We start from the raw sequence: 12,685 nt of genomic DNA on the forward strand, positions 1-12,685 counted from the left end.
TTGTTTACTATTTTTCTTTAGAAGGTTACTGAACTCATAACTTTGCACACCCAAGTGACTGGTGACCTAAGTGATGTAATGTGTTGTTTGTGCTATTTTATGTGAAAGCAACTCTCCGAGAGGTTTGTTATTGTCTGAGCCTTCTACTTCTATTGCCAGCTGGAAGTTCTAATGTTTAGCTACCTGTTATTTAGATACCATTATCTGGCCTGGATGACGCATCACTCATTCCAACCCCTAGTACTCCGGACAAGTCCATGGCTGCAATGGAGGAAACACGAGAAGCTCTCAAACAAATGCAGAAGCATTTTACTGATTTCCGAGCTGAGAAAAAGCAGGAGGAAGCGTAAGAAAATAGAAGTTTCGATTGCAATAGCTATCATATGAACCTGATTATTCCATTGATTATTTGTATGTAGCCAATAACCGCAAACAGCTTGCTACAAACATGCTTTTTTGTAAAAATTTGAAATTCTTTTGCTCACATTTCTTTGCACTAAAAATTCTACCTAAAAATTCCTGAATATACTATTAGGCTTTTCAAAAGAACTCTAGTATACATACAGTACCTATGTCAGTTGTTTCAAGCTTTCCAAAATGTTTTTTTTAGTCATATAAATTGAAAACATCAAGTTCACGTAAGTACAAATACAACGGCACTTTCTGTGTTTGCAAGCTAGTAGGTTTGGTAACATCAGACTGGCGCCTCTAAGTTGAGCCTTCAAGTCATTGAGATCCTGGTGTTTTTTTTGTGTGTAATTACATAACTCAAATGTAGCACTGTTCATCTAATAGAAGGTGCCTGATGCCACGTACTATTTTTTAGAACCTTCTTTTTTGCCGCCACAACCTCCTTTCTTGCCTTTCTACTCATCTTCGTGCTTGTCTTTGCTCTGTTTCTCGGCTGGTTTGGAGGCAGCTGGCTTCTTTTTTCGTCTTTTCCAGACATCTTGATTATTTTTTGCAAAGCTTTAAAACTTTCTTCCTCTTCTCTTGTATTCTTCGCTTCTTGAAAGATGAATAAGGTTTCCAAAATGTAATTCCCCATTAATACCCCACCCAGCATGTTGGAGGCATTATAATGCTGAAGCAATGAAACCTGTCATAGCAGACATGGGGATTTTGAAATTATAGATTCAATCTACAGTACCTGAGGTAGCCACCTAAATTTATTCCATCCTTCAATTTTTTGCATGGGTGAGGAAAGTACATATTATACAGGAATTAATATGATTTATTGAATGTTTGGCTCTGATCTGTTCTCAGAAATATGAGGAGCAGATATGAAGATCTTCAGTCAGAGAACACTCGTCTTTTGGGAGAGAAAGCAATGCTGAAATCCCAGGTTTGTTATAACTTCATAGAGCCCCTCTTTCTACATCCTTGCTTCTGTATATGTCAGGTAAAATGTCATCATGCTTTGCAATAGCTTTCAACCGGTTTTATCCTGTCTAAACAGTGGCAGAATAAAGGCATCTAAAAAATTTGTGACCTGAGTTGTGTTTTCTTATCACTTTTCCTCAAGTTTTGTTGACCTTGTTTGATTAGCTATTTGCTGTACAGTAATTCCTACTACCTGGGTTTATGGATACTTCTCATGGCTGGTACATGCCAGCTGATCAGTTTATCTGTTTTGTATTTTGTCTTTAGACCCTCCACTCCCATGCTGAGAGCTGTTCTCCCCCACTGATACTGTACACAAGTATCTCCCTCTCACTAGAGTATATCACTCCATTCTTATTATACCTTTTCATCTTTGAAGCTGGAGTTTTCTGAAGAGAAGTATAAAATGCTACAATCCAATGCTGAGGGTTTCAAGAAAGAAGCAAATGCAGCCAGCGACAAGGCACATAAACTCAACCTGGCAAATGCCAAGATTCAATTGACGATAGATGGTCTACAGCACAATCTCATTGAAGCCAAAGAGAAGCTTGTCAAAATCGAGGAAACTTGTGAGACCCTGCAAGCTGAGAAGGACATGCTGCGCAACTCTGAGATGATGCTGATGCAGGAGAATAAGACATTGTTACAACAACACAAAGATCAGTCTAGCTTGCTAGTCAATCTACAGAGCCTACAGGTAAGAAACAGTATACACCTATTTTAGTTATATTTGCACCTGAGAATCAATGTCAGGGGTCTCATTAGGCCCCGGCGACCGGCGGAAGCCACAGCTATTTTCCACCAAGTGCCGGCTACTTTAAAAAAAAAAATTCTACTTAAGTTTTATTTGAACTAAATAACTTCCACCCCCTATTTATCAATCTCCACCACCTACTCTGAAAGTTAATGAAAGCCCTGAATGTATTGTAACCTGCACATTATATATATATATCTCACTCCTGGTCTCTAAAAGCTGTGTTAACATGTAGAGGTACATAAACAGGAATGCTATAAGCTTCCTTAACCTGTTTTTTTATGTATTTGCACTTATTTTTTGTTGAATCATGGGCGAATCAATATAGAAAAATGGCATATTTCGTACTGCATTATTAACAATTTCCTGTTTTTCTTTTTTGCTCCCTTTTCATGTTTGAAGCTACTGTATGCATTTTTTCCACATCACCCTCTATGTATCTGGACCTTAAAGTATTTCAGCCAGTATTAAAATCCCATCATGCATTAATCACTCCCAGTTTATAGGATACTCACTTTTTTTTAAATTGAATGTATATCAGTAAAGAAATGGAGAGGGAAACTGCTTAGAGATATGTGTTGTTTATCTTAGAACAAACTTGAAAGGTCAGAGTTTGAGACTCGTACCAGACTTGAAGGACAGGTTGAAGCGCTACAAAAGGAGTCTAACCTCGCCAAACGTCAACTGGAGATGGATAATACACACCACAAGAATCTTATCAAAACCCTTGAGGTGGGCGTAATAGATCAACTTTCTCCTTTGAATCCCAAAATGGAATACCAACTTTGACATGAAAACAACAGAAAGAGATAACCCTTTTAGTTTAAATAAAATGTAAGTGGCTTCTCAGCTTTTACAATGCTATTGATTTAAAATTTTATATTTTATCCTAGAACAAGGTGTCTTTTTTACAGGTTAAAAATGTCAGAAAACATAGAAAAAAACTTGTTTATTCAAAAAGAAAACATGGCATTAACCAGTCAAGAGGGTGGCAGGAAAGGAACAGTAATCACGCACTAATGATTTCATAGTGTGTGGAGCAAATAGAGATCTGTACTGTTGAGCAGCCAGTGAAGTCTGGAGCACAGTAGGGTATTGCCACATATGAAAAGTGGTATAGGAAAAGCATTTGGTTGTTATTGTTTTAATTTTGAATCAGAACCGAGTCCAAGAGCTGCAAACTCAGATTGACACAGAGAGCAGGAGTAACCAGCAGGCCCGGGATATGCTTGTGAGAAACACTAAGGAGATGGAGAGACTTGAGTTCAAGGTAGGGCTTCTTTTCTTTGTTTAAAGTGTAACATTGTCAGTAAGAAATAGAAAACCCATTCATGCAAGCATCAAATAGGTTTCAATGGCTGTATAAGAACTTCTATTCACAGTTCCCTGTTCTTCGTTTTTTAAGAGGGTCGGCTATTAACCCTGCATTGTTATAGGCCTAAAACAACAGGTCCCTGATGATGTTTTGTCAAATATTGTAAGAACTGTTGTTTAGATCTTAGCCTCACATCAGTGTTGTTTTTCTTTGTTTGATTTGCAGAACACTGAAGTTAAAGCCCAGCTGGAGGCAGCTGAAAAAAGAGTTCATGAACTACTTTCTAAAGAACCAAACAGTGACCAAGGTACTTGTACTAAAGGCCATTGTACTTGGACTAGGGGCCATGGGGCCATGGTACTTGGACTAGGGGCCATGGGGCCATGGTACTTGGACTAGGGGCCATGGGGCCATGGTACTTGGACTAGGGGCCATGGTTATTTGTGTTTATTATTAAAGCTTATTTCATGTAGATATTGACAAAATGAGAAAAGAAACTGAAGAAAAGTTCAAGACTGATCTTCAAGATACCGAGCTTAAGCTCAAAGATGCAGAAGCTAAAATCAAAGGTATTTGACCTTAGCAAATTATTTATTTGACAGCTGTAGGACATTTGTAGACAGTTATAAAGCTGAACCTGCCGTTGATTAACACGCATAATACAAAAATAACAGCAGTGGCAGCAACAAGAACAAAGACAACAGTAGCAAAAACATCAGCAACAGCAAATCTTCTGATTTCTATTGTGATCGCTTCTTTGACGTGTACAGCTATTGGACTATATTCTTGTTGTTATTGAACTATTTTCTTTTTTTATAGATCTTGAGACACAGCTCGAACAGGCCAAGTTGCATGCTGAGCAATTCAAGTCCATGTCAGGGGCGAATGACGAAGCCCTTCGTGAAGTAAACAAGGTACTGTGACATGTAAAATGTCCTGTGTTCACCATGTACTGATGGCTAAATATGGTATAAGTTTGTGAAACATTTAGATACCCTGTTCTAGGCTTGATTCACTCGAAGAATGTTCAATCTTCACCAATACGAAGGGAGATTAATGGTAATTTTTAGAGCGATGAATGGTAATTTCACCAATACGAAGGGAGGTGAATGGTAATTTAACCAATAAGGGCGATGAATGGTAATTTCACTAATACAAAGGGAGCTGAATGGTAATTTAACCAATACGAAGGGAGGTAAATGGTAATTCCACCAATACGAAGGGAGGTGAATGGTAATTTAACCAATACGAAGGGAGGTAAATGGTAATTTCACCAATAATGGAGATAAATGGTTATTTAACCAAGAAGGATGGTGAACGGTAATTTCAACAAAAGTGACGAGTTGTCATTTCTAATTACTATACTACTTGCCTTACAACAGTCAACTGAAGAATTCAAATCAAACATGGAGTCCCAAGTCAGGGCTGCCAAGGAGCAAGCGAGCTTCTTGCAAGGGCAAGTTCAAGGGCTTGAGATCAACAACAGTAACCTTACCGTGGAGAACAGCAAATTGAAGAGAGAGTCGGAAAGGCAGATCAAGGAACTACAGGAGATACTAGGGACATTGAGGAAAGAGCTGGACGAGGCGCATAACCAGGCTCGATCTGCCTGTGCCAATGAACTAGTGGCCATGGAAGAGCTCAGAGAACAGACCAAGATTGCTTCAGAGGTTTGTTGAGAAAACTATTTGAAAACTATCTTTTACTCGAGAAATTTAAAGTAACCGTTCAGAGCCGATGGTGTATTGCATTGCTAACATAGGCCTTCCCTTTGAAGTTCGGTGTTTAGTTATAAAATTTCTTCACGTTGCATGCGAATACAAGAGACATAGAATAAGACAAATACATGAGACGATAAAGCTTCCAAATAGTAGAGACCGACTGAAAAAAACATCTTGCTTGAGATGGCAGATAGAAATGTCCATGGTTTATTTTTTTATAGATTAATTGCAGAAAAAAGCACCAGAATCAATGGAAATACAGATTAATTTACCTAGTCATTACCTCTAATGTGGCTTATTATTTTTATTTCAATCGTTCCAGTGCCAGGAAAAGTATGAACGTGAGTTGATGCTCCATGCCAAGGACGTCCAGGCCCTTTCAGACGCTAAGGAGGAGGTTAGTTGAAAAAAAAAAAAAAACCCTGATGCCTATGTTGATGAAACAAAGTGGCCAGAAGGTAAATCCAGACGTGTCCTTTATCATAATGTATGTTTCTTGGGGGTACACATCTCTGGAGAAATACTGTATGTATACCGGAAGTTGTCATATTGTACGGCGATGTTGACTGCTTGTTGTGTTTGTGACAGCTTGCTGGCCACAATGACAGACTCACAGAAGCCGTTGACCGTGCAGTGTCCGCAGAACAGAAACTGCAGACTCTGCAGAACGCCGTGGATGGGCAAAGAAAGGAGCACGAAAAAGCCATAGAGAAGCTCCAGTCTCGATGCGCGGATCTGGTCGACCAGAACTCAAACCTTCACAAACAGCTAGAGAGGCTGGTTAACCAAATGGCCTCATCAAAGAAGACTTCTCTAAGCACTTCTGACATGCCGGCTTCGAGTGCTGATGACTCAAGTGAAGCCTCCAAGGGCATAGAAGATCTCTGGGAAATCGTCAGGTGCTATAACCAGCTTTGAGGGGACACCCATTTCACGACACGTCTATTTGCTGGACACTTATATTCATTGGGGACTTCTATCTATGGGACAACTAGTCTATTAATCGGACACTACTATCAACGGGAGACCTCTGTTTATGGGACACCCCATTTCATGGGACATGTCTTCATGTTGTACAACTTGGAACTTACATCTGTGGGGACCCCTCTATTCAAGGAGAACTCTACGCATTGCACGCCTCGATTTTGTTGGACAGTTGATTGTTTGATTTATGGATTTATTTATTAATCAGTCTCATTGTGTTGCCCTAGATTCTCAAGACGCGAGCTCGAGATTGCTGAGACTAAGTGTGAGCTCGCTCAGACGGAAAGTCTACGCTACCAACAGAGGTCAGAATTCCTGGAAAAACAGCTCAAGACGGCTCAAGCAAGTCTACAAGAAGAGGCATCACAAGCTGACGTAAGTTGTATCTTTGTGTTTAAATTGATAGAATGTTATCTGAAATTTTTGGCACTTTCCTAACAGGAGTGCGTCATGATGGGTAACCAATTGACTTTCAGTAAGGGCAACGACGAGATCGTGTTTAATTTCAAACTGGTAGAAATGGATTAATGCTTGGTCTAGCTTTCAAGGGAATACTATGAGTAGTATATTTGGTCTTGATTCAATTAAATTTTTGAGGTGCAGAATTGGAATTGCCCTATAAGTGTTTGAAGAATACTTGAAATCGCTGTGTTGTTTTCTTGGCTTTATCAGATCGATGCACAGTCGACGACACTTGAGCTCGCTGAAGCCAATAAGATACTTAATGATGAGAAACAGAAGCTTGAGCAGGAAATGAAGGCTATGGAAGGCAAAGTAAGCAACCAGTTTGTTGTAATATGAAGCTAGTACATATAGCTAGTACATCATGCTGGGAAGCTAAGTATTCAGGTCGACTTCGGGTTGCAGTAGTTTCATGGATTAGCTTAGAATTAGTAGTAAGAAAGAAGATCTTGCAATGAGCTGAAAGTGTCCTAAACCTTATGAATAATAAAAACTTTGAGATGAAACCAACAACCTATTTGCGAATATCGCTTCATAAGAGACAGAAAAATATCATCGAACAACGTCTACATATAAAGACAGAGATAGCCCAATGCTAACAGACCTTGCTTTTGAAAAAAAAAAAAGATCCAGAGAACTAGATTGTCATACAACAATGAAGTCATTGAGAGCGACTGCTTTCCACCCTCTTCTCTGCCGCTATTTTGTATCACTTAAAAATAAAAGTAAATTGCGCTCATTATAATCTTCATGACTTGGTATTCCTCGTGTGAAGTACTTGTTTGTTTAATTATCAGATTAAGAAAATGGATGCAGAACTGCAAAGTGTCAAGGATGCTAACCGTAACCTGACCAGTTCAAAGGACTCCATGCTTGCCGAGAAAAATGCTATGAAAAGTGAGGTATGTGTATAGGGTACCCCCGAGGTTTGCTACTGTGGCTACCATAACAAAGTAAAAATAAAGTAAGCCAATTGCGATACCAGGATCGCTGCCGATTGCCATGATCCTTATAACTAGGAGGTCTCGGTTCTGAAGCGTTTCTTTGCCTCGCTGGTTGGTTTGCAAAGTTTATTAGATGCGCTTTTCTCGTACACATATTCACCCACTTTAACTGTCAGGGTTGCTCTGGTAACGCGCGCCTTAGTGTCAGTCATTTGTATAGCCAGGAGTTTTACTTGGGCGATATAAAAGTGAACATGTGTTGGCATCGCTAGAAGAAGATAGCCAGCACATCCTGCGCTCCGTAGACAGTTTGTTTAAACATGAAATTGATGTCTAGATTATGCGTTGGTCGACAAAGACGAACCAGCTGATGGAACAGTACCGCAATGTTGATCCAGACGAGTACAAGCGCATGACAGAAGAGAAAAAGCAGTTCCAACAGCATGTAGCAAGCCTGAAGAGCGAGAGCCAGCGCAGTAAGACATTGCTTGAGAATGTCAGGAATGAGCTGACAAAAACTAAGGCAGAATTGACCAAAGTACAGGCTGAACTATTGAATGTGAAGGTAAGTAAAGCCCACCAGCTCAAGTGAATGTGACTGAACATAGCCTCGAACATGACCGTGAATTAGATATGGTTGTGATAACAATAGTGTTGTTGATATCACGTCAGTATGGGTGGTTGTAAAAAGCACGCTGTATTGTTTCAAATGTCCACATCCAGTAGTTACGGAACATCCTTGCTGATTGCATTTTTTCTAGAACGACCAGCAGAAAGCTCAAAGTCAAATGGAAGCAATCAAGTCGCAGAGCACATCAGTAGAGGGTAAGAACCAAGCAGAGGTAGATGCCCTTAAGAAATCCCTCGAGGAGAAGACGGAAGAGATGAATGAAAAGATCAAGACACTCAACCAGGTTGGTCAGAAAATACTGGGGAAAGGGGATAGGGTTATGAGACAAACAAAAAAAAAAACAAGCAGCTCGATCAAAGAATGCCTAGGTTGGCGGAGTTGGCATAATGCCTAGGTGGCGGAGTTTGCTCTCCGGTTTTTTCACTTCACAAAAAGAACATTTTCGATCTTAGCTGTGATCCAGACATAAGTCGTATTGCGGCTGTCTGAGGCGCCTTTCGATGCCTTCAACTCTACCGCATTTGAATCTGCGCTCTCATAATTCAGCATCTAGCTGAAAAGTTTACAAAACAAACATTCGAACTAACTCGCCCAATTCAAATTTTTCAAATATCTTCTCGCAATCCCCAGGTGGTTGTATTGGGAAACATTAGCAAAAGATTGAGTTTTACACACGATGTTTCGAAGAAGCTACTGTAATTTGTAAACATCGATTTCGAGTGTGTGATCGACGGGAAAATAATTTTTAATTTCTCTCAAAGGAACTTCGATAAGTCAAGTAGAATAGATATTTACAGTAGCATCATTGAAGTCGAAGGTAACCCTTTATTCGAGAATATACCTCTTGAAAAAAGCAAAAAGCTACAGCCAAGTCAACATCAAGCAATCAAATCCCCTGTGATGAAAAGTCTATTATTATTTTCTCGGTGTTGTAGGTTAAGCGCATTGCACGCCGTTACAAAACACAATTTGATGAGCAGAGCAAAGAATTTAATGAAGTAAAGAAGAAGCTGGAGGACCTTCGTAAGGCGCCCCCCACTCCTTCCCAGCCTGCCTCTGCCCCGGCTGATACTGCTGGCCCAGCTGCCGAGGGCTCAGACGCCAGTCCGTACCAGACTAAGATCAAGGAGCTGGAGGAGCAGGTGAAGTTACTGCAGAGTGAAGTTCAGGGACATGAAGAGCAAGTCAGTACGCTCAAGAAGGCTGAGGATCAGAGCAAGGTGAGAGTGGCACTGCTTCTGGTATGTATTCAGGGCTTCTGGAATTACGCGTTTGTGCGGAAGCGCGTAATTCGGCTTTTTCCGCGTAATCCCGCGTAATTTGGCTAAATTTTGAAAGACAAAACATTCAAGTGCACAGCTGATGTGTTCTTTTAGGGTTCTTACCTCTATTCTTATACCTCTTCTCGTAAAAAAAGACAGATATTCTTCGTAAGAGTGCGATTTTCAAATCACACTCTTACAAAACAAATAAAATGACTAGGCGTTCTTTGCCAAACCGCGAAGGCCTATAGGACTAATAATAAAATACCCTTATTAATTGGCTGGTGGCTAGGAGCCAATGAAAACTCGCCTAAGATATTTTCGCGCAAAAAATAAACCTCTTCAAGTTATTTCGTGCTATCCTTCGGTACAAAATGTAGTTTGGGCGTAACAGTTGATATTTCGTGTAATTTCAGTAAAGAATCCCGCAAAATTTTGATTTTTAAAGAAAAATGTATTGCAACATTAGCGCGTAATGATTGATTTTCTACGTAATTTAGCGCGTAATTTAGCAAAGAATCCCGCGTAATTTTGAGTTTTTTTTCCGCGTAATTCCTTGATTTTGCGATATGCCTCGGGAGAAAGAAAATCCCGTAAAGTCGAGGTATCGTTGCAAAGAGGTCCTCGATTTTACGACATCAAGGAAAATCCATTGAAAATATCGTTGTAGCGAGGTCGGGTTAATTATCAACTTTTACAAAATAATAATATTGTAACTGTACTCTGTATTAGACTGTACAGCTACTCTATGTAAGACTGTAATCTGCATTTAACCAGATCTGTCAAGTCAAAATAGCGATTAGCGTACGTGGTGTCTTGAGTTTTTCACTCTTTTTGATAGACATAATCAGTAATATCGTTGTATCGAGGTCAAAATTACGCTTTGTAGAACAGTTTGTATTGTAAAATCGTTGTATCCAATATCGTAAGATCGAGGTAATTTCTTATATTTCACTATTTCACTATTTTTTCCGTCGGAAGAAAGGAACGTCATCGTAAAATCGAGGATATCGTAAAATCCAGGTTCCACTGTACTATTTGGCACAATAGAATTTGCCTTCATAACAAGAACATCAAGCAACCTTAGCTTACTTGCTATCACTTCAACAACATCTATACAACATGCTGACAAATATATGTGACATTTTGATTATGATCTGCTTGCTATGCTCAGGCTCAAGTTAAGGAAAAGGAAGAAAAGAGCAAAAAGGTTCTAATCCAGGCTAGAGAGAAAATACAGCAGTTGACTGGTAAGACTTTTCACTAACTAACTTTTTACTTGGAAATCGATGCTTTTTGTGTTCCCATATAATTTGGGAGCTTTTAAAAATTGCTGAAATGTTCTATTGTTATTATTATTTATTTACTTCACTCGCAGCACTAAAGGACAAACTATCTGCCGAAAATGAAGACCTGCGGAAAATGGCAAAAGCTGCGAGTGAAGCCAAAGAGTCCCTGTCCCAGCGCAGTTCAGAGCTCGAGATGAGGTTATCAGTCCTGCAGTCACAGTACGAAAGTCGACTCGCCAAGATAGAGAAAGAGCTTACCGAAGCCAAGGCGGAAAAGGAAATGACAGAGAAGAGTAAAGCAGAATTAGAAGAGCTACAACAGAAAGAAAAAGCGTAAGTCCAGTGGCCAGTATAGGTAATGGTCTCTATTTGAACTGGTATGCATTTGAGCTAAAATGTACCTTCTGACAATTGTATTATGTGTTGTTTTTGTATTGGTGATCCTGTCACATAGGGGTTTAGGGTCTAACCAGTTCGTTGCCTACAGGGAGATGGAGCAACTTCAGCAGAAACTCCAACAGCAACAGAAGCAGATCCAGCAGCAGATCCAGCAGCAGCAAATGAGGCTAACATCACTCACCACAACAACTAGCAGCACAACACGACCTCAGGGGGACACTGCCGGGCCTGATAATAGCCAGCAACCGGGTGAATGGCCAGTGTTTACTTGACAGCCCCCTATTAGAGGAGTAATAGCCTTAGGAGTCGCACTTTACTGTGATTATTCTAATAACTCTTGCCAGGATTTTCAAACTGCTAAAATCGCTTCACTCTTATCAATCAAATTTTGAAATTGTAACAGACGCATTTTCTTCCCACTCATTGGTCAGCGTATTGTTTTGGGATGACGTCACCTATCTGTTGGCCAGCTGCTCATGTTTTTTGGTTGACCGAAGCTAAAATGTATTTTGTCGCTTGGAATTAATGAGCGTGAGTTTGCAAATAATTCGTTTATGACTCAAAATTGGTGAATTTTCTTTTATAGAAATTGCCGCTGTTATTGCTACTCCAATATCTTCAGTTCCACCCACAGCAACCATCAAACCGACGACTACTCCCACCTCTATCAAACCATCTGCCGCTAAAACTGCCAGCATCCGCCCCATGGCTATTCCCCAACACATCACCCCTACCGCCACAGTCCTCCCCACAGTGACCTCAACAGCTCAGGACACGCCCACCTCCACCACGGCTATTGTACACCCCAGGGGTCAAGCCTATGCTGTGTCTACTGTTGCTGCCAGCAGCCAGGTCTCTGTCCAGCCTGTCATGTCAACACCAGAGATCGTCGTGGGAGGTTCCATTGAGACACTCACAGCTGAGGCAGAGTCAGAAGGAGGGGCCGGTGGACAAGACAGGTATGCTAGTCAGGCTTATAACATTGTCATGTAGGTATGAAACACAGAGCAAGGCAGTGGACAAGACAGGTATGCTAGTCAGGCTTGTAACATTTTCATGTAAGTATGAAACACAGAGCAAGGCAGTGGACAAGACAGGTATGCTAGTCAGGCTTATAACATTGTTATGTAAGTATGAAACACAGAGCAAGGCAGTGGACAAGACAGGTATGCTAGTCAGGCTTATAACATTGTCATGTAAGTATGAAACACAGAGCAAGGCAGTGGACAAGACAGGTATGCTAGTCAGGCTTTTAACATTTTCATGTAAGTATGAAACACAGAGCAAGGCAGTGGACAAGACAGGTATGCTAGTCAGGCTTGTAACATTGTCATGTAAGTATGAAACACAGAGCAAGGCAGTGGACAAGACAGGTATGCTAGTCAGGCTTGTAACATTGTTATGTAAGTATGAAACACAGAGCAAGGCAGTGGACAAGACAGGTATGCTAGTCAGGCTTGTAACATTATCATGTAAGTATGAAACACAGAGCAAGGCAGTGGACAAGACAGGTATGCTAGTCAGGCTTGTAACATTATCAT

The 12,685-nt window shown here is 40.4% G+C and overlaps 1 protein-coding gene across 2 annotated transcripts in view; it reads left to right on the forward strand.

Moving 5' to 3' along the window:
* The window catches only part of LOC116618639 (nucleoprotein TPR), a 31,277-nt gene that overhangs the window by 7,515 nt on the left and 11,077 nt on the right, over positions 1–12,685 (forward strand). For both annotated transcript variants that reach the window (XM_048725885.1, XM_048725884.1), the window contains exons 20-40: positions 195–346; positions 1,267–1,345; positions 1,763–2,080; positions 2,729–2,869; positions 3,297–3,407; positions 3,678–3,759; positions 3,926–4,021; positions 4,272–4,366; positions 4,835–5,122; positions 5,496–5,570; positions 5,762–6,072; positions 6,385–6,532; positions 6,830–6,931; positions 7,417–7,521; positions 7,901–8,128; positions 8,325–8,477; positions 9,130–9,414; positions 10,631–10,706; positions 10,835–11,078; positions 11,233–11,393; positions 11,731–12,103. In XM_048725885.1, the coding sequence (XP_048581842.1) occupies positions 195–346; positions 1,267–1,345; positions 1,763–2,080; positions 2,729–2,869; positions 3,297–3,407; positions 3,678–3,759; positions 3,926–4,021; positions 4,272–4,366; positions 4,835–5,122; positions 5,496–5,570; positions 5,762–6,072; positions 6,385–6,532; positions 6,830–6,931; positions 7,417–7,521; positions 7,901–8,128; positions 8,325–8,477; positions 9,130–9,414; positions 10,631–10,706; positions 10,835–11,078; positions 11,233–11,393; positions 11,731–12,103 (3,623 nt within the window). The remainder of the gene's footprint in view (positions 1–194; positions 347–1,266; positions 1,346–1,762; positions 2,081–2,728; positions 2,870–3,296; positions 3,408–3,677; positions 3,760–3,925; positions 4,022–4,271; positions 4,367–4,834; positions 5,123–5,495; positions 5,571–5,761; positions 6,073–6,384; positions 6,533–6,829; positions 6,932–7,416; positions 7,522–7,900; positions 8,129–8,324; positions 8,478–9,129; positions 9,415–10,630; positions 10,707–10,834; positions 11,079–11,232; positions 11,394–11,730; positions 12,104–12,685) is intronic.

The sequence above is a fragment of the Nematostella vectensis genome, chromosome 4 (genome assembly GCF_932526225.1).
Source record: "Nematostella vectensis chromosome 4, jaNemVect1.1, whole genome shotgun sequence".
In the NCBI taxonomy this organism is placed as follows: Eukaryota; Metazoa; Cnidaria; class Anthozoa; order Actiniaria; family Edwardsiidae; genus Nematostella; species Nematostella vectensis.